The sequence below is a fragment of the Solanum lycopersicum genome, chromosome 1 (genome assembly GCF_036512215.1).
Source record: "Solanum lycopersicum chromosome 1, SLM_r2.1".
In the NCBI taxonomy this organism is placed as follows: Eukaryota; Viridiplantae; Streptophyta; class Magnoliopsida; order Solanales; family Solanaceae; genus Solanum; species Solanum lycopersicum.
Window position 1 is genome coordinate 78,102,039 of NC_090800.1, and position 25,970 is coordinate 78,128,008.

The window sequence follows — 25,970 nt, forward strand, 5'->3', positions numbered from 1 at the left end:
TCAAATACAAGTGTCAGGTGCCATCAATAGAATTGTTAGATGTGAGCTTCTCTTTGTAGAAGGTTGGTTTATATCATGTCATAAGTAGGCATATAACCAAGAAGGTCTACTAAAAGGGACAAACTAATTAGTCAATTAGGTAGGAGTCCTTCAGGTTTTAAAAAATAGGTAGAAGTGACAAATAGTATAAATTAGGTTAAAATATATCTTTTCAATAGTCCCAAACTTTTAATTTTTACACTTTAGTCCAACAACTGTTGTAGTTGTGGGGACAACTTCTTTAGTTGTCCGACAACTTCCAAAGTTGTCCAGACAACAACAACGAAGGATGTTCTTAGTTTACTCCTTCTATTAATAATAAAGAAAAGTTCAAAAAAAAAAAAGTAAAGGAGCCCACTTGTCCTATTTTATTAATTGGAAACCTTTAAGGCGCTTTTAGCACATTTTTCCCATATAACCACATAGACATTTTCTAAAATATTTTCCTTTTATCATGAAAATTGGGGCTGGCAGCAAGAGGATCAAGTTTAATTTATGCACATTCAGCGAAAAAATCAACCGGTACAATTGACTAAATTATCATATATGAGTTAAAATCTTCGGTAATTGTAAGCTTTTATATACTATATAGCCCAGTAAATGTTGATTTCTTTCTCATTTCGTTTTGTCTAGTATAAGAACAAAGGATTGACTCGCATGATTCTCTTCTTTTTTTTTAGCTCTAGTTATCAGTAAGAAACAAAAGGGTATTTTATAGTTGGGTACAAAAGCACAAGATTCTTATTCCATGCAGCAGAACTTTACCAAATTGCCAGACTGGTAGACAGTTGTTTCGTCACCAAACATTTCTGGGAATAGCCACGTCTTCCTTCAGATGAGACGGGCCAAAGTTCTATAATGGTTATCAGTCCATTTCATCATGGGAGCATCACTGTTTAAATACAGAGGCTTATAAATATTAGGGAGCATTTATTATTAGTACTTTCAAGTAAAAAATTAATATGGAGCTTATTAACCATGTAAAGAGAGAAAATTAGACTTGAAATGTATGCACGCACCTGAACCAAGGAGGAGAATAGTGCTCTGCCAAAATTAGAGAAGTAGAGTGGAGTTTTGATGATAAGCACAGAATGTCTTGCTTGAACTTCCATAAAAAAGAAGTCTCATGACAATCTGCCAAGGGTTCTGAGAATAACAGAAGACAATCTTCCATTGATTTCTGCCTCCCTCAAAGTCCAGCGCAGGCTGCTCTTTTATGAACCTACCCATTGGATAGGAATTGGCATCACACAAGAGGACATACTATATACTAGCCACAGAGGCACTTTGAAACATTTACCAAAATAGATAATTAACTGAACCAATAAAGACCTGAAGCCACCTAGCTCACTATAGAAACAAAAAAAAAAAAAAAACTCGGGTCATTAGATGAAGGATGAACTGCTAGGAACTAGAAAGTTAAAACACAGGCTCTACTAACTGAATAATTTTATTTATTTTACAGGTGCTGTAGGTATTGCCTAGAAGACTGGAAAATCCACCCTCACAAGTTAGAAAGAGAAGCTCCAAAGACAACTAAAACATTTGAAGTACGATTCCAGCATTTATCTTGCGGGTAAGAAAAAAGCTCTAGACGCTTAGAAGGCAGAATGATGCACTTCAACATTTAAAATACAAATGTTTAAACTCATTAGCTTTTCGGAGCAATCTGAAAAAACTAAATTGATATAGATGCTATGATGGATCTCCTTGGCTCGGGCATGGATACGAGAGAGATTTGATCATTTACAGCCTTCTTGATAACCAGGACTCACCTGGTGTGTTTTAGTTAATCAATATTATTATCAATCAACGAGGAACTACATCTCAACCCTAAGCTTGTCAAGGTTAGCTATTTGAATCCTCTATGATAATAAAATATTGTTTATAAGCAAATAATTGACATTCTCTATTTTAACCATCCCAAAAAATTTCACAATATTCCACCAGTCATATACAGTTATCCCATTTAAAGTGACGTCATTGAACTGGAAATGGAGTTCATTAATTATGGTAACTGATTAAATAATGTAGATATGAGAGTATTTAAACATGGTATAATTAGATAGTGTAGATCACAGAATATTTAAATCAAAACCAAGTTTGAAATTTGAATGTTAAACGTTCTACAACTCATGCTCATTCAGATAATGACAAAGGAGATGGGATAGTTCACGAATTGCTCGAGAAAGAGAAAAAGAACCCATAAAAATTCGATCTTTTTGAGTTTTCTCCATATAATCTACCCTTTCCAGCTTCCACCAAAATTAAATAGCTCTTAAATAACTTCTCCTATTTTTTCCATTGCTTACTATCTTAATCATATTCTGGATATCCAAAATCTCAGAACCACCCAATTCCCACATTTAGCTCTTCCCTTCTAACAGATCACAAAATGGAGAAAGCAATGTCGCGTCCATCCATAAAGAGAAAGATAGCAGATCCTCCAGCTATACGAAAAAAATAGCCGAATCCCACACCCAAAAACGCTGGATGGTATAAATATAACATCAGTAAACAACTACGAACCATAAGACAAAGAAACCCATTTGGCATCCTTGGTCTAGAACACTAATAATAAAAAAAAGGAGAGAATAAACAAAACTATACACAAATAATACAAAAATAAAAGAACATAGTACCAGGTAAATGGGCACGCTGTGTGAAAGGCCATACCCAAGATAAAGATCTTGTTGTATGAGGAATTTTTGAAGATTTCAAATTGGGAAAAACCCTTTGGGGGAAAAGAGAGAGAGAAAAAGAGAGGAAGTGTTGGGGGCGTTACTTGTGATTGTGATGTTTGTGGGTGTTTGGGGTTTCAGTGGTTTGTTTACAAGGTGAGGAAAAAATCACATTTGGCCCATTGAAGTTTTCAAAATGTTGATCGAATCCATGATTGTTCGTATCGAAGTGAAAAAATGTCAAAAATTCAATAAAGATGAAAGTTTTATTAGGAGAAGAGAAACTTCCAGAAAAATACATATGGTCATTGTGAGTACATTTTATTGATTTATTTGACCATAAAATTTGGTCAGATTTAGAAAATCTGGTTTTTAAATGTTTTCAAATTCCCACAAATATTTGGGCTTTTTGGGACATGGCTAATACTACGAGTCAAGTGGTCATGAATATTCTTCTAGTTCATAGTTGCAAGTTCTTGTCAGCTGCCTAAGATCTACTATAAAGTCCAAGCAGTTACAAGGTCAGCAAAGTCCTGCTTGGAAATATATTATAAAGAAACTAAAGGAGCTCAATTTTGATGATTTCCTTGAAGCAAGGCTGGGACATAAAAATGGAGTTCTAACTTACAAGACAAAAGAAAGGAACAAGTAAAAATCAAGAGATTGATCATTGAAGAATTGATTTTTGATGCTCATTTCCTGAGAGGAAGGGAAAGTTTGAAAACCTTACATAGTTCACAGTATGAACATGCTCATTAATTCCAATTCTGCATTTGAAACTCACGAGAACATTTGTATTTGCAGCAATTATGCACATGGCCTCAGCTACAAACTTTCCTTGAAGAAGTTGTGAATATATCAGAGCAAGTATATAGATAAATAATATATTTGATGTATCAAGCAAACAAATCTGAACCTTTGGATCAAGCATGAGGCACACACCAAAACACCAATATCATGCTACTCAGGGGCTAGAGAAAAAGTCAGTTTTTTATAACCCAAAAACTGATAAATTCTTTTTATCAATTTCAAAAAAAAAAAAAGCATCAGTTTTGGGTCTGAATAAAAGCTAGAAACGCATATTTTAAGATGGGAAAAGCAGAACGGACTTAAAATTAGTTTCATCAAAGCCATATGAAATTGCCAGTTGTGTCGCATTAGTTAAGATCTCCAAATTATTTTCCCCAATTTGAAGCACTATAGGATATTGCTTAGGGACATATGCCTAGTATTTATCCCAGTATATTAGAAAAATCCCATGAATGTCAAATCTCACTGCACGATACAAACAAACAAGCATTGGAGAGTGACAAACTGCTCTTAAAGGTCCAAGCCGCAAGTGCAATAACATATCAGTGCAAGAAAATTCCTCTATGAGATTTTATTTTTTTTCTTCTTTGAACTTTTGATGACCGAGGTGTCCGTACCAGCTTTCATGGACCTCGACTAATTCAATGAGAAATCTGTCACCTCTCATCAGCAGCAGGTAACTCTGTCCACCAAGGCTAGGACAGATGGGAAGGATCATCTAGTTTTTCTTGTCTCCACTGTGTTTTGAACAAGATAGCTCAGGGTTCTCAACCACTTCTTTGACCACTAGGTCACACCCTTGGGTGCAGTTCTTTTTGCAGATCTACCCATGTTACAATAATATATCATCTAGGTTCCCTTCTTTGCTAAGTATTTTACACCAACGAAATAAATATTCCTTTTCTAGGAAACCATCTAACAGGGACAAGGGTTTTAGTTTAGGGAAATGAAAATAACTAACAAATTTGGTTAACTTGACCCTTGAAAGACAACCCAAAGAGCCTATAGTAATTGATATAAAAACAGTATGATTCACCAATTTAGAAAATCAAATACAAGTGTCAGGTGCCATCTATAGAAGTGTTAACTGTAAGCTTCTCTTCGTAGAAGGTCGGTTTAGATCATGTAGAAAGTAGGCATATAACCCGGGAAGGTCTATTAAAAGGACAAACTAATTAGTCAATCAGGTAGGAGTCCTTCAAGATTTAAAAATTACGTAGAAGTGACGTAGTGTAAATTAGGTTAAAATATATTTTCTCAATAGTCCAAAACTTTTAACTGTTACACTTTAGTCCAACAGCTGTCTCGTAGTTGTGAGGACAACTTCTTTAATTGTCCAAAAACTTCTGTAGTTGTCAAAACAACTTTAGTAGTTGTCCAGACAACAACGAAGGATGTTCTTAGTTTACTCCTTTTAATATTAAAAATAAAAAAAAGTAAAAAAAAAAGTAAAGGAGCCATATTGTCCTATTTTTTTAATTGGAAACCTTTAAGGCACTTTTAGCACATTTTCCCCATATAACCACATAGACATTATCATGAAAATTGGGGCTGGCAGCAAGAGGATGAAGATTAAAGAAAGTAACATTGGTCACCACATGACTTAAAACAAATGGGAAAAATAAAATCATAGGATATTTTGATTTATGCACATTCAGAGAAAAAATCAACCGGTATAATTGATTTAAATTATCATATACGAGTTTAAATCTTTGGTAATTGTAAGCGTTTATATACTATATAGCATAGTAAATTTTGATTTCTTTACCATTTTGTTTTGTCTAGTATAAGAACAAAGGATTACTCGCATGATTCTCTTCTCTTTTCTTAGCTCTAGTTATCAGTAAGAAACAAAAGGGTATTTATAGTTGGTACAAGAGCACTAGTCTTACTCCATGCAACAGAACTTTACCAAATTGCCAGACTGGTAGACAGTTGTTTCGTCAGCAAGCATTTCTGGGTAGAGCCACGTCTTCCTTAAGATGAGACAGGCCAAAGTTCTGTATTGGTTATCAGTCCATTTCATCATGGGAGCAACACTGTTTAAATACAAAGGCGTGTATATATTAGGGAGCATTTTTTATTAATACTTTTAAGTGAAAAAAATAATATGGAGCTAATTAACCATGTAGAGAGAGAAAATTAGACTTGAATGTATGCACGCACCTGAACCAAGGAGGAGAATAGTGCTCTGCCCCATTAGAGAAGTAGAGTGGAGTTTTCATGATAAGCACACAATGTCTTGCATGAACTTCCATAAAAGAAGTCTGATGACAATCTGCCACGGGTTCTTGAGAATAACAGAAGACAATGTCCCGTTGATTTCTTCTTCCCTCAAAGTCCAGAGTAGGCTGCTCTTTTATGAACCTACCCATTGGATAGGAGTTGGCATCACACAAGAGGACATGCTGTATACCCCACAGAGGCACTTTGAAACACTTACCAAAATAGATAATTAACTGAACCAATGAAGACCTGAAGCCACCTAGCTCAATATAGAAACAAAAAATACTTGGGTCATTAGATGAAGGATGAACTGCCAGGAACTAGAAAGTTAGAACACAAGCTCAACTAACTGAACAATTTTATTTATTTTACAGGTGATGTAGGTATTGCCTAGAAGACTGGAAAATCCACCCTCACAAGTTAGAAAGAAGAGAAGCTCCAAAGATAACTAAAACATTTGAAGTACAATTCCGGCATTTATCTTGCGGGTAAGAAAAAAGTTCTAGACGCTTAGAAGGCAGAATGATGCACTTCAACGTTTAAAATACAAATGTTTAAACTCATTAGCTTTTCGGGGCAATCTGAAAAAACTAAATTGATATAGATGCTATGATGGATTTACTTGACTCGGACACGGATACAAGAGAGCTTTGATCATTTATAGCCTTCTTGATAACAAGGACTCACTTGGTGTTGTTTTAGCTAATCAATTATTATTATCAATCAACGTGGAACTACATCTCAACCCTAAGCTTGTCAAGGTTAACTATTTGAATCCTCTATGATAATAAAATATTGTTTATAAGCAAATTATTGACATTCTCTATTTTAACCATCCCAAAAAAATTTCACAATAGTCCACTAGGCATATACAGTTATCCCATTTAAAGTGACGTCATTGAACTGGAAATGGAGTTCATTAATTATGGTAACTAATTAAATAATGTAGATAAAGAATATTTAAACATGGTATAATTAGATAGTGTAGATCACAGAATATTTAAATCAAAACCAAGTTTAAAGTATGAATGTTAAAACGTTCTACAACTCATGCTCATTCAGATAATGACAAAGGAGATGGGATAGTTCACGAATTGCTAGAGAAAGAGAAAAAGAACCCATAAAAATTCGATCTTTTTAAGTTTTCTCCATATTTCCACCAAAATTTCCATTACAATAAACGACATTAGGTAACTCAAGAACGAAACAAGCAAAACTAGCATTAAATAAAAAAGGGAAAAACACAATATTAATAAATTAGGTAACTCAAGAACGAAACAAGAACAGCTAATATGAAATTAAAAAGGGCAAAGCACAATATTAATATATTTAACTAAGAAGAATGAATAATATAAAACCCAGCATATGTACAAAAGATTAAAATTGGATTTAGGGGTTTACATGGAAACAGAGAGATGATGCTTCACTTACTTCTGAGCTGAATACAGTGGCAGTTGGAGAAGACGATCCCAATAAAATAGTGAGGTTATATATATATATTTTATTTTATTTTCTACTTTCTTTTTCTGAATAAATTTCTAAACATGAATTTATTACTCATAATATATTCTTTATATTGAAATCATCTAAGATAAAATAAGTTAATAATAAGGTATCAAATCAAAAGTGAGTTAAAAGCAAAGATATTTCTCTTTTCGGGGGATTTGAATATAAAATATTTCATTACTAAAAAACATCTTTTTATTGAATAATCATAAAGATACATATGATCAATCTCAAAATTTAGATCTACTTATAAGCATTTTTCTTCTAGTTTCAAATTATTTTACAATTGATATTTGTGATAAAGAATATTATATTTGGGAAATTACATAGTAATAAAATTTTGTTTTTTAGGATAATAATATCATCTAATTATTTTTATTTTTCTGAAAATACATTTGATACAATAAAAACATGTTTCTCTTTCTTAATGCATGGAATGTCCTGTCACATTATCTTTTTTCATGGTAATAATAATACTAATAATAATAATAATAGTAATAATAATAATAAAAAAAATAAAAAAAATAAAAAAATCATCTAATGCTCACTATTCATGTTGAAGTTCGACTAATCTGAATTATATCTAATAAGGCTCATTCAATGATAGTTTTTCCTACCAAGGATTTTTCTTCTTTTTAAATTACTACTAGAAAGAAAAACTACATCAAAATTTGTTAATTTTAAGTTAAGATATTTACAAAATAACTTCAATTAATATAACATAGTAATTTATATTGGCTTAATCAATTATCAAATTATGAACAAGAGACATAACTTTGTATATTTTACTATTAGTAATCTAGTATCATTTAAATAGATAAATAATTTTGATATATTTATCACGAGAAATTTTAATCAGTGTTTTAAATTTATGTAAATAAATGATAGAGAACAAGTTCTTAAGACTCTTGGAATTAAATTTGTTACACACAATACATGAGATAAGTTTTTATACATACAATAGCTCGATAAATATAAATTAGTTAGTAACAAGAACTAGAGGACTATCCAAGAACTAGAAGAATTTTTAAGAACTTGTTCTTTACTATTTATTCTAACTTGAAATAATATATATCTGAAGATATTATTTGATATTTAAATGGTTCGACTTTTGAAAAGTGAAACATTACGTGCATTATAACACAAATGCATAAACTATCCTAGAACTAGAGTAATTTATGTTGGATTTTGCACGAACCGTAAAGAGCTAGGCGAGAAAATTTTTGCTTTTATAATTATCTTTTATTTGGTATAAAATATGGGTGACATAAAAGAGCTAAAAAAAATTATTGTTTAGAAAAAGATGAATAATGTGATGTGTAATTTCATTAAGAGAGAGAATGGTGTTTTTATTGTGTTAAATATATTTTGAGATAAATAAATATAGTTATGTAATATTATAATCCTAAAATGAGAATCTCTTACGTTAGTAACATCATTCATCATTAATAGAATATAACATTTAAATACTTAATAAGGCTGAATGCATCATAAGCAGCAGCCCAAAATAACATTCACTGATTCAATTTAACAATCAAAGTCGAAGGAGAATGATGACACTATTCTTGGTAACACTTCCCACATTTTAACAAAGCAAAATCTGCTGCAAGAGCACCACAAAAAGTATTGGAAGCTGTCAATAATAAATTTCGGATATTTCCAGAACAGAAAAGTCCAACCTAATGCACATTTACATTAGCCCCGCATTAACAAATAAAATTGAACTTCATAAGATAGGCGCGAAAGCAAAACCAATAAATTAATAATCTTAAAGCAATAATTAAGGTAAACCTGATGTCATCACATTGGGTGTGCACCCAGCGCTCGCAAATGTCACAGCAAACCATAGGTGTTGTATCAGAATCTCTATACACCTATTGTATATATAAAAAAAAGATTAATTGCATTCCCCATAGACCTATCGGAAGAAAACAATTGGTTTCATTGGAAAGGCAATGAAAGCCATCCAGTAATTATAGCCGACAAATTAGAAACTTCACATTAATAAACCACCATACCACAAAGAACTTCATTGTAAGATTAAACAAAGAGAAGCTCAAATAATAATAACGGACAAAATATCTAACCTTCAAACAAACTTGACAGTAGTTTCCCTTCACAAATAATCTTCCACAAGCATCACAACAAGTGTATCCTAAATACCAGCTGCCATAGACCAAGATATCAATAGTTCAGAGGCAATAGGATATGCAAGGCCTTTAATGATTTTCATAGGATATGCAATGCCTTAAAATGATTTTCATGTATCACATGCAGCACACAACATTATCGGATGCCACTAATGCAATAATTTGTATTTAAAATCTCACTAAGATATTAGTGCAGAAAATTAACTGTGCTACGGGAAAGCCCAAAACTAGAGAACTTATTTAAACTGCTTTCATAGCCCTTATCACAATATATAACGTAAATTAAACTCCTACATGATGTTCCTCTGTGAAGATACAGAGAAAAAGACATGGAGAAGTACATGAATAAGCAGTTCAACTAAAATGGAGTTAATTGGACTGTTCAATTAATATTTACAGCAAAACTTGAATCCAAGAGAATTTCCACTAGCTGTTCATGGCCCCATACAATATACCTCGCTCTCAGTCTGACACTTTGTATGTTTGGGGCACAAATAAGGCCCACTGCTAACTTTCTGCACATCCCGAAAACAATAAGTACAATCTAGTTTTATTATTATACAGAACGGGAAGAGTAAGACACGATAATCCACCTTGAGTGGAGGCTGCATACAGTAACAGTGATAAGCTGCATCACACCTTTTTCAAAACATGAACTTGTTTGGATCTCCAGTTGTTTGACAGCCCTACATCAAAAAGGGAGCATACATACAGTAAGCATATACGAACAATATAGTATGCATAAGAACATGAGTTGAACAATAACATAGACATCGCTTAGCTAAAAATACAATAACCACTAGAGTATGATGCAGAACGGATGTCCATTTATCAAACAGAAAAGTTGTTTTAGCAAAAGATTAGAACAAACAAAAAGCGGCCAATACTTTTATTTATGACTACTCGATAGGGACACTTCCAATAGTTTTTTTTTAAAGATATGTCATACTTGAAGAGATTTTTACGAGTTAATATGTTTGATACTCATTATTTGAGTAGAAACTGTGCTTCATGTCATGCTGCCTCAAATAGATTAGCAACCCGCCGTGCAATTTAACAGGAGCATATAAAAAGCCATTATCACTAACATCCTTGACCATGAGCCACTCAAATAGAAAAGAAAGAAAATAGGTTAAACTCCATTCACTTGTGTATATCTCATCAGCACATAAACTCCAGTCTTTGTGAGAGCAAATCTAGTCCTTAAATATTGTATTGTCATCTTCCACTCTCTAGCACCCCTTCCCTCCAAACCATTCCCACATCCTGATAAAATACCACTATAACCAACCAATAAACTCATTTCCTGCCCATGCAACACATACAACACAAGGGGAGGGCGTTCGGTTCGGTATAATCATATTTCGGTTCGGTTCTTCGGTATTCGGCTTTAGAAAACTGTGCACCATATTTGTAACCAAACTAGATCGGTTTGGTTCGTTTTTTTCTACTTCAGTTCGGTATTTTTCGGTGTTTATCAATCGGTTTTTCGATGTGAATAAAAATAAAGAGAGAATATAATAAAGTAACAATTGATGTTCACTTCAAACATCAAAGTAACAACTAACGGCCTAAAAATAAAAGGTAAGAACATGAATTTGTTGTTCAAACTTCAAAGTAACAACATAAAATGATAAAATCATAAAAGTAGAAATTAGAAACACCACGTTGCGGCTCAAACTTGAATTAAATTGAGTTTTTTTTTAGTTTAGACTTTAGGGTTTACTTTTTGGTTATTTAATTTTTGTTATTTAAGTTTAGGCTCTAAATATAAAAATTGAAATGAGCCAAGTAAAGTTAAAAAATAACTAATATAATAAATATTTTAAAATTTGTTTAATGAAACTTCGGTTCTCCGGTGCACCATAGTTTCGAGACCCTTAAACTGAACTCCAAACCGAAGAACCGAAGTTCCAAGAAAAAGAAACCAGCACCGCAAAACCGAAGTTTTTCAGTTCGGTTTTGGGTTTTTGGTATTTATGCTCACCCCTATGCAACACCTTCAATCCAGTTCTTGCAATCACTCTAACAGTAAATTAACAATTCCACAAGCACCATCCTTTGACTTCTTCTATCACTTCTTCGTTCAATATGTCGAAAACCCTTCACATCCCCAAATCCAGTTTCAATAAAAGCTAGTGATGCCAAGTTTAGGGTTATTGCGGCATTTATGACGTACACGCTTTGGAAAAACTTGGTATAGCAAGATGAGAGAAATTTTTTTTCAACAAAGTAGGGAATATTATTTGAAAACTTCAAAATATGGAAAAGATAGGAATAAGGGAGCAAAAAGAGTAGGTTTATTTCATTCTTTTTTGGATATATGTGTACGAGGATTACTCTCTACAATTAAGTGTTGTTTGACATGTTTGTCTTTTTGTTTCAAGTTTTAACGCTTCTACTTCTATTATTGCTTTTTTGTATTTTTTTAATCTAGTTAACATACTTTCATTCATAAACATGGCCAAGTTTGCAATATACAAGGAATATATCAAAGGATAAAAAAGCTACTAAAGGATAGGATTCTCTACTAACTCAACCCACTTTTTCCTCCGTCTCAATTTATATGATTTACTTTCCCTTTTAATCAGTCTCAGAAAGAATGGCATGCCTCTATATTAAGTAACAACACAACTTTAAAATGTGTATTAAACGATTTAAGTCACACAAATATTTATCACTTATTTTAGACCACAATTTTCAAAAGTCTTCCTTTCTTTTTTGAACTCCGCGTCGAGTCAAACTAAATCATATAAAATGAAACGGAGAAAGTATAAAACAAGGGATTTTTTGTTCACACCAAAAGAAAATAAGGGAACTCAAACTACTCCTTGATGGAGAGAAACTCGACGCCACAACTTCAAAAGGTCTCTCATTTCCCTCTCTCCCCAAAGTACCCATATTAAAGCAAGTGGAACCACGTTCTAAGACCTTCGTCTTCTTTTCCTTCTCCTCTCTTCCAACTAAACATCAAATTTTCACCGTCTTTGGCCATGCTCACCGAGTGCCTAACCATCCAACATTTATCCCACCATAGCCTCATGGTTAGCCCACAATGTAATATGAAATTAAATGCTGCAAACTAATTAGTTTTACAATCAATTGAATTGATTGAGAATCTAAAATCAATGTTACTATTGACCATCATTATTTTGTGACCTCGTTCAAATTTATTTTCATTCTATTTCATTTTAGGTATAGAATCTACATATTGTTATTATTGTATAATAGGTACTGAAAATAATAATGCTACTCTCTACTTGATCATACAAGTACAAAATTCATATGCTGCTTATTGCTTTTGATCAAAACTATAAGACCTTATTGTTTTTTGGCATTTTCAAAGTACTGCTCAAATCCTACCAATATTCAAACCTATAAGGCTTTTTTTCTTTGCCCCCAAGAAACCTCCTTAGTAAACCTAGATGCAAGTCTCGTGGTGCCACAGAGGGAGTAACAAAGGAAGGGATAAAGGTTAACGGATAGTTGGTTATAACCTTTGTTTGATTTAGTTTGGTTGACCATTGGTTATATGGATTAAACAATCTGAAGGTTTAATGTGAAACAAAAACTAAAATTGAAGTTTTGCTCAAACAAAAAAAAAATTGAAGTCGCCAAAGAACACAACTACAAAAGCACAAAAGACTGAAAAGCAAGCTGGAGAAAAAGACAAGGAAACAAAAACCAAGAAGAAAACCTAATCTGATTCAGTAACACCTTGCAAACTTAACATGATAAATTTACACCATAAAAAGAAAAAACATAAAAGGGATGGAACTATAGTGACTTATTTCACATTAAATAACTTCTTTTCAAAACTGTGGTGCCTTCACCAGCTTGTGAGCACTTCGACGCCTTCCACCATAACTCTGTTACCAAGACAAGAAAACACCAACTGTCATTTAAAAACTTCTTACAACCAGGGATTGGGGCTTCAACATGGGTTTATCATTATAAGCTATGATAGCTTGCAGCTTATTTGGTTTCGACATGGTGCATATTAGAGTTGGGTCCACTTGATCTAGTGGAAAGTAGTATTCCCTGTTTCTTACAGGACAAAAGGTAGTTGATATGGAAAGTGTATGATTGGTGACTTATGGGTTTGCGTATAAGTGGGGCCATGGGTCAAACTCTACCTGTTTTACCATCTCCTTTGACTATCGAACACCATAAACATATGGAGATATCCATTTAAAAGCATTGACTTAAAAGTAATATCATTATTTCTGAATTGACTGTCCATGCAGACACAAAGAAGTTGAAAACACCTATTTCTATAGTTAAGACAGCGATCTTAGTCAGGATCCTCTTTTTTTATCAGTGTACCTTACCAAGATTTCTGTGTCAAAACTGACATGGATGATCTCTCATAGGGTTAGGTAACAGGTTAGAACCTAAAATTCGTAAATATAAAAACCTCAGTTTTTTACACAAGGCTAGCAAAGTAATTGGGATATCAGTTGATATCTCATATTAATTTAATTTTTCCATTTTATTAGGTAATAAAAGTCAATGTTTTTTCGAATTAGCTTTGACCTTCTTATTGACATTAAAGAAAAAAAAGAACTCATTGTATAATTGCCACATTTATTAGAAAGCAAAACCAAATATGTTTCATTATTTTATTGGAAAGAATCAAAAGTTTTACCTCACAAACCCGGAAGAGGGACATGTCCATGAACTCCAATGGAAGAGATCTGTAGGAAGGGGCATAATAGCAAAAGCAAAACACTAAAAACTCGAATCTTGTGGCCTATAAAAGTACCTCTATGTTGACCCCAAGTTTTCAGGCAGCTTAGGTGATACTTCTTCCCACAACAATTGCATGACATCATCTTCCTTGCTCTTTCACCTCCTTCGGTTTCACTGGAAAAGCATAGTCTACACAGCACTTTGATATTTGATAGACCTTGTTCTTCTCCACCAACATCATTCGTGGAGCCCTGAGGTGAGATAATTATTTGTAAATAAAAATATTGGATACTTTCGTGTAACGATTTAAAACAGCAGTTCCTAACCTCCACATCTCCAGACTGAAACCCTCCAGTGAAATCCTCACCCACATTAGATGAAGCAGCAGCAGCTTTCTTCTGCAAAGCAACACGCTTTGTCTGAGCTGAAGCAGTAGAAGCTGCCTCCTCACCATCCCCATTACCAACAGGCACCCGTAAGGGCGACTCAACGATTAGCTTGGGCACCTTAACCTGACATGTGGCAGGTTGTTTGGCCTTAAGACCCCATGGATCTTTGAGAAATTCCTCAAGCTTAGTCACATCTCCTAAGAACCCATTGTAACCCTTTGAGAACCCATCTCGGCAGAAGCAGATCTTCCGTCTGCACAATGAAGGCAAAAACACTCAACTGGGTCAGAAATTCAAAAACAAACAACAAAACACAAAACGGAGAAAGCAATGTCGCGTCCCTCCATAAAGAGAAAAATAGCAGATCCTCCAGCTATACAAAAAAATAGCCAAATCCCACACCCAAAAACGCTGGATGGTATAAAATAACATCAGTAAACAACTACAAACCATAAGACAAAGAAACCCATTTGGCATCCTTGGTCTAGAACACTGATAATAAAAAAAAAAGGAGAGAAAATAAAGAAAACTATACACAAATAATACAAAAATAAAAGAACGTAGTACCAGGTAAATGGGCACGCTGTGTGAAAGGCCATACCCAAGATCAAGATCTTGTTGTATGAGGAATTTTTGAAGAGTTCAAATTGGGAAAAACCCTTTGGGGGAAAAGAGAGAGAGAAAAAGAGAGGAAGTGTTGGGGGCGTTACTTGTGATTGTGATGTCTGTGGGTGTTTGGGGTTTTAGTGGTTTGTTTATAAGATGAGGAAAAAATCACATTTGGCCCATTGAAGTGTTAGAAATGTTGATCGAATCCATGATTGTTTGTATCAAAGTGAAAAAAGGTCAAAAATTCAATAAAGATAAAAGTTTTATTAGGAGAAGAGAAACTTCCAGAAAAATACATATGGTCATTGTGAGTACATTTTCATGATTTATTTGACCATAAAATTTGGTCAGATTTAGAAAATCTGGTTTTTAAATATTTTCAAATTCCCACCAATATTTGGGCTTTTTGGGACATGGCTAATACTACGAGTCAAGTGGTCATGAATTTTCTTCTAGTTCATAGTTACAAGTTCTTGTCAGCTGTCTAAGATCTACTATAAAGTCCAAGCAGTTACAAGGTCAGCAAAGTCCTGCTTGGAAATATGTTATAACGAAACTAAAGGAGCTCAATTTTGATGATTTCCTTGAAGCAAGGCTGGGACATAAAAATGGAGTTGTAACTTACAAGACAAAAGAAAGGAACAACTAAAAATCAAGAAATTGATCATTGAAGAATTGATTTTTGATGCTCATTTCCTGAGAGGAAGGGAAAGTTTGAAAACCTTACATAGTTCACAGTATGAACATGCTCATTAATTCCAATTCTGCATTTGACACTCACGGGAACATTTGTATTTGCAGCAATTATGCACATGGCCTCAGCTACAAACTTTCCTTGAAGAAGTTGTGAATATGTCAGAGCAAGTATATAGATAAACAATATATTTGATGCATCAAGCAAACAAATCTGAACCTTTGGATCAAGCATGAGGCACACACCAAAACACCAACATCATGCTACTCAGGGGCTAGAGAAAAAGTCAGTTTTTTAGAACCCAAAAACTGATAAATTCTTTTTATCAATTTCAAAAAAAATAATAAGTATCAGTTTTGGGTCTGAATAAAATCTAGAAACGCATATTTTAAGATGGGAAAAGCAGAACGGACTTAAAATTAGTTTAATCAAAGCCATATGAAGTAGCCAGTTGTGTCGCATTAGTTAAGATCTCCAAATTATTTTCCCCAATTTGAAGCACTGTAGGATATTGCTTAGGGAAATATGCCTAGTATTTATCCCAGTATATTAGAAAAATCCCATGAATGTCAAATCTCAATGCACGATACAGACAAACAAGCATTGGAGAGTGACAAACTGCTCTTAAAGGTCCAGCCGCAAGCGCAATAACATATCAGTACAAGAAAATTCCTCTATGAGATTTTTTTTTCTTCTTTTAACTTTTGATGACCGAGGTGTCCCTACCAGCTTTCATGGACCTCGATTAATTCAATGGAAATCTGCCACCTCTCATCAGCAGCAGGTAACTTTGTCCAACAAGGCTAGCACAGATGGGAAGGATCACCTAGTTTTTCTTGTCTCCACTGTGTTTTGAACAAGATAGCTCAGGGTTCTCAACCACTTTTTTGACCACTAGGTCACACCCTTGGGTGCAGTTCTTTTTGCAGATCCACCCATGTTACAATAATATATCATCTAGGTTCCTTCTTTGCTAAGTATTTTACACCAACAAAATAAATATTCCTTTTCTAGGAAACCATCTAACAGGGACAAGGGTCTTAGTTTAGGGAAATGAAAAATAACCAACAAATTTGGTTAACTCGACCCTTGAAAGACAACCCAGAGAGCCTATAGTAATTGATATAAAAACAGTACAATTCATCAATTTAGAAAATCAAATACAAGTGTCAGCTGTCGGGTGCCATCATATAGAAGTATTAACTGTAAGCTTCTCTTTGTAGAAGGTCGGTTTAGATCATGTAGAAAGTAGGCATATAACTGGGAAAGTCTATAAAAAGGACAAACTAATTAGTCAATTAAGTAGGAGTCCTTCAAGTTTTAAAAATTACGTAGAAGTGACATAGTGTAAATTAGGTTAGGTTAAAATATATTTTCTCAATAGTCCAAGACTTTTAACTTTTACACTTTAGTCCAACAGCTGTCTCGTTGTTGTGGGGACAACTTCTTTAATTGTCCGAAATTTTCTATAGGTGTCCAAACAACTTTAGTAGTTGTCCAGACAACAACGAAGAATGTTCTTAGTTTACTCCTTTTAATATTAAAAATAAAAAAAGTAAAAAAAAAAAAAAAAGTAAAGGAGCCCAATTGTCCTATTTTTTAATTGGAAACCTTTAAGGCTTTTTTAGCACATTTTCTCCATATAACCACATAGACATTATCATGAAAATTGGGGCTGGCAGCAAGAGGATGAAGATTAAAGAAAGTAACATTGGTCACCACATGACTTAAAACAAATGGGAAAAATAAAATCATAGGATATTTTGATTTATGCACATTCAGTGAAAAAATCAACCGGTACAATTGATTTAAATTATCATATATGAGTTTAAATCTTCGGTAATTGTAAGCCTTTATATACTATATAGCACAGTAAATGTTGATTTCTTTCTCATTTTGTTTTGTCTAGTATAAGAACAAAGAATTACTCGCATGATTCCCTTCTTTTTTCTTAGCTCTAGTTATCAGTAAGAAACAAAAGGGTATTTTATAGTTGGGTACAAAAGCACTAGAGTCTTATTCCATGCAGCAGAACTTTACCAAATTGCCAGACTGGTAGACAGTTGTTTCGTCACCAAGCATTTCTGGGTAGAGCCACGTCTTCCTTAAGATGAGACAGGCCAAAATTCTGTAATGGTTATCAGTCCATTTCATCATGGGAGCAACACTGTTTAAATACAAAGGCTTATAAATATTAGGGAGCATTTTTATATTAATACTTTAAAGTGAAAAAATAATATGGAGCTTATTAACCATGCAGAGAGAGAAAATTAGACTTGAATGTATGCACGCACCTGAACCAAGGAGGAGAATAGTGCTCTGCCCCATTAGATAAGTAGAGTGGAGTTTTCATGATAAGCACACAATGTCTTGCTTGAACTTCCATAAAAGAAGTCTGATGACAATCTGCCACGGGTTCCGATAATAACAGAAGACAATGTCCCGTCGATTTCTTCTTCCCTCTAAGTCCAGCGTAGGCTGCTCTTTTATGAACTCTACCCATTGGATAGGAATTGGCATCACACAAGAGGAAATGCTGTATACCCCACAGAGGCACTTTGAAACACTTACCAAAATAGATAATTAACTGAATCAATGAAGACCTGAAGCCACCTAGCTCAATATAGAAACAAAAAATACTTGGGTCATAGATGAAGGATGAACTGCCAGGAACTAGAAAGTTAGAACACAGGCTCAACTAACTGAACAATTTTATTTATTTTACAGGTGATGTAGGTATTGCCTAGAAGACTGGAAAATCCACCCTCACAAGTTAGAAAGAAGAGAAGCTCCAAAGATAACTAAAACATTTGAATTACAATTCCGGCATTTATCTTGCGGGTAAGAAAAAAGTTCTAGACGCTTAGAAGGCAGAATGATGCACTTCAACGTTTAAAATACAAATGTTTAAACTCATTAGCTTTTCGGGGCAATCTGAAAAAACTAAATTGATATAGATGCTATGATGGATTTACTTGACTCGGACACGGATACAAGAGAGCTTTGATCATTTATAGCCTTCTTGATAACAAGAACTCACCTGGTGTTGTTTTAGCTAATCAATTATTATTATCAATCAACGTGGAACTACATCTCAACCCTAAGCTTGTCAAGGTTAACTATTTGAATCCTCTATGATAACAAAATATTGTTTATAAGCAAATTATTGACATTCTCTATTTTAACCATCCCAAAAAAATTTCACAATAGTCCACTAGGCATATACAGTTATCCCATTTAAAGTGACGTCATTGAACTGGAAATGGAGTTCATTAATTATGGTAACTAATTAAATAATGTAGATATGAGAATATTTAAACATGGTATAATTAGATAGTGTAGATCACAGAATATTTAAATCAAAACCAAGTTTAAAATTTGAATGTTAAAACGTTCTACAACTCATGCTCATTCAGATAATGACAAAGGAGATGGGATAGTTCATGAATTGCTCGAGAAAGAGAAAAAGAACCCATAAAAATTCAATCTTTTCAAGTTTTCTCCATATAATCTACCCTTTCCAGCTTCCACCAAAATTAAATAGCTCTTAAATAACATCTCCTATTTTTTCCATTGCTTAATATCTTAATCATATTCCGGATATCCAAAATCTCAGAACCACCCAATTCCCACGTTTAGCTCTTCCCTTCTAACAGGAATTAACCTAAAAAAGTGGGAACAGGCAAGTTTTCTCCATATAATCTACCCTTTCCAGCTTCCACCAAAATTTCCATTACAATAAACGACATTAGGTAACTCAAGAACGAAAGAAGCAAAACTAGCATAAAATAAAAAAGGGAAAAACACAATATTAATAAATTAGGTAACTCAAGAACGAAACAAGAACAGCTAATATGAAATTAAAAAGGGCAAAGCACAATATTAATATATTTAACTAAGAAGAATGAATAATATAAAACCCAGCATATGTACAAAAGATTAAAATTGGATTTAGGGTTTTACATGGAAACAGAGAGATGATGCTTCACTTACTTCTGAGCTGAATACAGTGGCAGTTGGAGAAGACAATCCCAATAAAATAGTGAGGGTATACATATTTTATTTTATTTTTCTACTTCCTTTTCTGAATAAATTTCTAAACATGAATTTATTACTCATAATATATTCTTTATATTGAAATCATCTAAGATAAAATAAGTTAATAATAAGGTATCAAAACAAAAGTGAGTTAAAAGCAAAGATATTTCTCTTTTCGGGGGATTTGAATAATATAAAATATTTCATTACTAAAAAACATCTTTTTATTGAATAATCATAAAGATATTTATAAGCATCTTTCTTCTAGTTTAAAATTATTTTACAATTCATATTTGTGATAAAGAATATTATATTTGGGAAAATGCATAGTAATATAATTTTGTTTTTTAGGATAATAATATCATGTAATTATTTTTATTTTTCTGAAAATACATTTGACACAATAAAAACATGTTTCTCTTTCTTAATGTACGGAATTTCCTGTCACGTTATCTTTTTTCATAGTAATAATAATAAAAAAAATTAGAAAAATCATCCAATGCTCGCTATTCATATTGAAGTTCGACTAATCTGAATTATATCTAGTAAGACTCATTCGATGATAGTTTTTCCTACCAAGGATTTTTATTCTTTTTAAATTACTACTAGAAAGAAAAACTACATCAAAATTTGTTAATTTTAATTTAAGATATTTACAAAATAACTTCAATTAATATAACATAGTAATTTATATTGGCTTAATCAATTATCAAATTATGAACAAGAGACATAACTTTGTATACTTTATTATTAGTAATCTAGTATCATTTAAATAGATAAATAATTTTGATATATTTATCACGAGAAATTTTGATCAGTATTTTAATTTTATGTAAATAAATTATAAGTTAAAATAAATGATAGAGAACAAGTTCTTAAGACTCTTGGAATTAAATTTGTTACACACAATACATGAGATAAGTTTTTATACATACAATTGCTCGATAAATATAAATTAGTTAGTAACAAGAACTAGAGGACTATCCAAGAACTAGAAGAATTTTTAAGAACTTGTTCTTTACTATTTATTCTAACTTGAAATAATATATATCTGAAGATATTATTCGATATTTAAATGGTTCGACTTTTGAAAAGTGAAACATTACGTGCATTATAACACAAATGCATAAACTATCCTAGAACTAGAGGAATTTATGTTGGATTTTGCACGAACCTTAAAGAGCTAGGCGAGAAAATTTTTGCTTTTGTAATTATCTTTTATTCGGTATAAAATATGGGTGACATAAAAGAGCTAAAAAAAAATATTGTTTAGAAAAAGATGAATAATGTGATGTGTAATTTCATTAAGAGAGAGAATGATGTTTTTATTGTGTTAAATATATTTTGAGATAAATAGATACAGTTATGTAATATTATAATCTTAAAATGAGAATCTCTTACGTTAGTAACATCATTCATCATAGTAAAAAAAAAGAAAGAATGCCCACAACATTCTTATGCAATATTATGATACTAATTACTAACATACAAATCTATGCCTCACAAAAAATTTAACGTTTTTATGTCAAAAATATTTTTGACTGCTCGTATAAGGTTTGAAATGTTGAAGGACAAAAATTAAAAAGCACCCTTAAATGGTAACATATATGTGTACGACTAGAGTTGCTTATGGTTATGATTAAAGGATAAAATCGAGCCGAAATTCGAATCAAATCGATCAAAAAAATCAATAATTTGTTAGATTTGATTTTAAATTTTAAAAACCGATATTATTTGATTTGATTTTAGTTTTATTTAAATACAACCGCAAAAAATAATTAAATCAAACCGATAAATTAGATATATAAATTTTATAGTTATTTATAAATTATTCATAAATAAAATATAAATAGTTTGTCAAATTTTAAATTTAAGTCTTTGCTCTACCATTTTCTCAAACCCAACTTTAACAATCCTAAGTCTAAGTTCGTTAAAATTCATTAATCTTTACATATCAATCTTCACATAAAATAGTGACACTTTCTCTTAATTGAATCACTTTGTTCGTATAGTGACAACTCAACTATCGCTTAATTGCGTAATTGCTTAATTGAACCGACAATAATTTTTTTGTGAATTGTTCATGTACAAGTGTTTATGTCTGTCGAGATACGTACTTCCTCGTAAAGAAATTATTACTTCGAATCAAATAAACCAAAAAAACTAAACCAAACCGATGGTTATTTCTTTTCATTTGGTTTAGTTTGATTTTAAAAATTTTAAAAACCAACTAGATTAGTTTAGTTTTAATTTTAATTAATAACCGATCCAAATCGAACTACAAACACCCATACGTACGACTACTTGTTTAGAGTTAAATGAACTACAATTCAAATTTCATGAACATATGCAATCAAATTGCATAATAATTTTATATTCATCTAAAATATTTATAGAATTTTGATATTGTAATAATCAATTCAAAACAAATAATTACTTCTCAAAATATAAATTTGACAATTTATCCATGAATTTAGAGTGTCCATTAAAAGCGTTAAAACGTGAACAAAAAATGAATATGCAAAAGAAAAAACTTGATTTAAGCCTTGTGAAATTGCTAAAACTAACACAAAAATAACAGTACTAACTCCTCATTTTTGACAGGTATCAAGATACTATATATGATGATAATTTTAAGTTATATATAGAATATATCTGAAATATTTCAGGCAATTCTTATTAAACGGAGCTCAACTGGCTATCCTATATTAGTATATTATAGTATGATAATGTCATCTGCCCTCAGTTACAACCAGTAGGAGCATCTTATCTCTAGTAATTTTACATTAAAACTGCAAATCCAGCAAGATTAATCCAAAGTACCACCAAAAACGGTGTTCTACCTGTGACCAGAAAAGAGAATTTGTACACCAGGAAATGAAAGATAACAATAAAACAGAACCAACCAACTCCTTATATGTAAGTCTGGTAAAAATGAAAACAAACTTGCAGCAAATACACGATGCAATGTGCAGTAACCTTGAAATTTTGACCTGCAGCGATCAGTACTTCCTTTTAGCCCACCAAAGAAGAACAACCATGAGAATCAACAGCAGCTGCTCATGCTCTTGGCATTCAGAGTTGTAAAATACACTGCAGCTAATAACCAATTTAGCAGTCAATGTTTTTGCTTTTCAGAGATACAAAACGTATTCCTTGCTTTCCAAGTTCCACGTTCTCCTTCTTCCCATCATCAAAAGCAACAGACACAACAGGTGAGCCTTCAAAAACTTCTACAACTGTCCCTATATGCCTGGAAAAGAAATTGAATTGAAAGGTCAGACTAGCAAACCTCAAAGAAAGTGTGGTACAGATTTATACAAATGCTATGCTATACAATTTTAATATATAAGAACCAGCAAGGGAGTTGCACTAGTTAAAAGCTCAAATGAAAATTGTAACTATAGATAATGTGTTCATTTTCTTTATCTTACTATATCCTTGTGTCCAAATACAATTCACTTGCTCTACTGATTACTTTTTTCACATTGGTATCATGATTAATAATCCTGAATATTACAGCACTCATTTCCTTTGAGGTTGCATAAATTTTAAGTATGCATAGTAGTCAGCTTGGCAATTAGCTTACCAGGTATTATCAGACGAATGATGAATTTCCACTCTCTTTCCTTTTGCATCTTTTCCCAACTTCTGCAGTATCCAGTTAGCATCCAAAAACTCATCCATTGTATTGTCTTCATATTGCTGTGATAAATTTTCATCAGCCCAGGTTGATGATTTTTCTCCAAAGGCTGGTGCTCTCTTTCTTTTAGACCTCTGGCCCTTAACCACGCTTTTATGCTCCTCTCCTGGAGAAGCCCAGGCATTTTGACTTTCATGGCAAGGATTCTTGAGCTTTAGGAGAGGTTTTGGATCCTTTCTCGCTGAATTTGATACTGAAGGTGTGCTATTTTTCTTGTCAATCAGGTCATCAAAAGAAGCGGGCTCAGCTTCGGCATGTTTTACAGAAGTCAATTTATTGTCCCTTGTAGCATCAGCTTCAACTCTAGCCCTTGTAATAACACTACCATCATTGCTTCTTTTTCCTAAGATACCAAAAGTCTTGAGCGGAGGATAAGGTCCAGATCCATCGGCAAATTTTCCACCAACTTCGGCAGGGAAATTAGTACCTTCTGGGCTAACTTTCTTGATCTTCATTAAGTTGCTTTCTTTACCCCTATGATTTTGACCCTTTATTTGGTCCATATGATTCACCTTATGTCCTTCAGACACAGAAATGAGAGCCAAAAGAAAGTCATTAATAAAATACTAAAAGCGGGCTTCTAAAAGCAACAATACAATATTATCTTCTTTCCCCATCCCTAACATAGAAAGTAAAACAATTTACAACACATCTTACCGTTTCCACCACCAAATTTATCTGCAGTGTCATCCCTTTCCGAGTCCTCATTCTCTCTGAGCTGAACTAGATCCTCAATACCTGATTAAAAAGGAAGTATATCTAAGAATATTTTTCGGTAAATAATTTTATGAGTGTTGGGAAAATCTCCGATACTAAAAAGGTATACCAAAAAGTAGAGAAATATAGGAACAAGCATAGAGTATTGAAGCTTATAACTTGATCTCATGAGATTTTGCTGCCTTAAACAAGCAATTTAGACATTGAATTGAAACAATTTTAGGGAACAACAGATGGACAAGCGAATCCAGAAATCGAATTTGAAAAACAAACAGGAAACAACAAAAGTCACCTACCTGTTTTGACTGTGAGCACATCAGTTTACAAATTAAATCAAATTTCCCAAAATTTCCAAGGGTGTGTGTATGGGTGGGGGTGGAAGTTTAAACATCAGAAAACAATAATAATATGCAGCATGAACTTTAATCACTACAGATAATATAACTTTTAATCTTTAGTGGGTCATTACCAGCTTTCTGAACTCTTCAGCTGCAAGTATTCACACAGAGAAAAGAATCTCAACTAATGTAGCATAGAAAATAGAGAGGAAACACCATAGCAGAAAAAGAATCAGAGAATTTTATCAGGTACAGAACAGATCTTCCAATCCCAGACCAAAGAAAACCAAATATACATGTCATGTCACCTTTATTGTACTAGATATATATATTTATATAGAGAGAGTTCTATAAAGAGAACCCTCTGGTTTATGCCAGAGTGCATCCATTAAGACATCAAATTCAGCGTTCTGAGAAAAAGGGAAGAAGTTTGTGAGTAAGATGTACATAAGTGCTACTCCTTTAAGATTTGTCAAGATCATTAATAGAATAAGTTTTAAGTCTTACATTTTTACCATTTTTAAATAAATGATTAGCATTGTCATGTGAAACTTCGAGGAAGTGACTCAAAATCCCCATTGACTTTACTTTCACAAGAAAGTTTCACGTAAGTCATGAAGAAGCTAATCTTCCACCAATTTTGGCAGGGAAATGAGCAGCTTCTGCGCTTAACTTTCTTGATCTTTATTAAGTTACTTTCTTTTGACACAGAAACGAGAGCCACAAGAAAAGTTACTAATAGAATATGAAAAATATGCTCCTAAAACCAACAAATACAATCTTACCTTCTACACCGTCCCCAACATAAAAAATAAAACAAGTTACAACAGGTCTTACCTGTTCCCCCACCAAGTTTAGACTTCTGCGCTCAACTTTCTTGATCTTTATTAAGTTACTTTCTTTTGACACAGAAATGAGAGCCACAAGAAAAGTTACTAATAGAATATGAAAAATATGCTCCTAAAACCAACAAATACAATCTTACCTTCTACACCGTCCCCAACATAAAAAATAAACAAGTTACAGCAGGTCTTACCTGTTCCCCCACCAAGTTTAGTTGCAGTGTCATCCCTTTCTGAGTTTTCATTCTCTCTCAGCTGAACCCGCTCCTCATTACCTGATACACAAAGAAGTACATATAAGAATATATTTCAAATAGGTAAATAATTTTATTAACGTGAAATTCTCCCATATACAAGAGTTATACCAAGAAGTAGAGATTCTACATATAAGAACAGTAGTATATAGTATTGAAGCTAATTATTCCATCTCAAGAGATTTTGCGGACTTGATCAAGCAATCTAGATATTGAATTGAAAGAATTTTAGGGAACAACAGATGCAAGAGCGCATCCAGAAGTCGGATTATAAATAAAAAT

At 32.8% G+C, this 25,970-nt stretch overlaps 1 protein-coding gene across 1 annotated transcript in view; it reads right to left on the reverse strand.

Annotated features, from left to right (window-relative positions):
* The window catches only part of LOC112941618 (uncharacterized), a 45,926-nt gene that overhangs the window by 11,529 nt on the left and 8,427 nt on the right, over positions 1 to 25,970 (reverse strand). Inside the window, exons 4-17 of the mRNA XM_069294927.1 lie at positions 18,091 to 18,409; positions 17,837 to 17,963; positions 15,825 to 15,931; positions 14,431 to 14,746; positions 14,178 to 14,355; positions 14,061 to 14,109; positions 10,006 to 10,098; positions 9,868 to 9,927; positions 9,350 to 9,428; positions 9,054 to 9,136; positions 5,974 to 6,015; positions 5,697 to 5,897; positions 5,443 to 5,569; positions 3,451 to 3,552 (exon numbers count right to left, since the gene is read on the reverse strand). Of these exons, the coding sequence (XP_069151028.1) occupies positions 3,451 to 3,552; positions 5,443 to 5,569; positions 5,697 to 5,897; positions 5,974 to 6,015; positions 9,054 to 9,136; positions 9,350 to 9,428; positions 9,868 to 9,927; positions 10,006 to 10,098; positions 14,061 to 14,109; positions 14,178 to 14,355; positions 14,431 to 14,746; positions 15,825 to 15,931; positions 17,837 to 17,963; positions 18,091 to 18,409 (1,883 nt within the window). The remainder of the gene's footprint in view (positions 1 to 3,450; positions 3,553 to 5,442; positions 5,570 to 5,696; positions 5,898 to 5,973; positions 6,016 to 9,053; positions 9,137 to 9,349; positions 9,429 to 9,867; positions 9,928 to 10,005; positions 10,099 to 14,060; positions 14,110 to 14,177; positions 14,356 to 14,430; positions 14,747 to 15,824; positions 15,932 to 17,836; positions 17,964 to 18,090; positions 18,410 to 25,970) is intronic.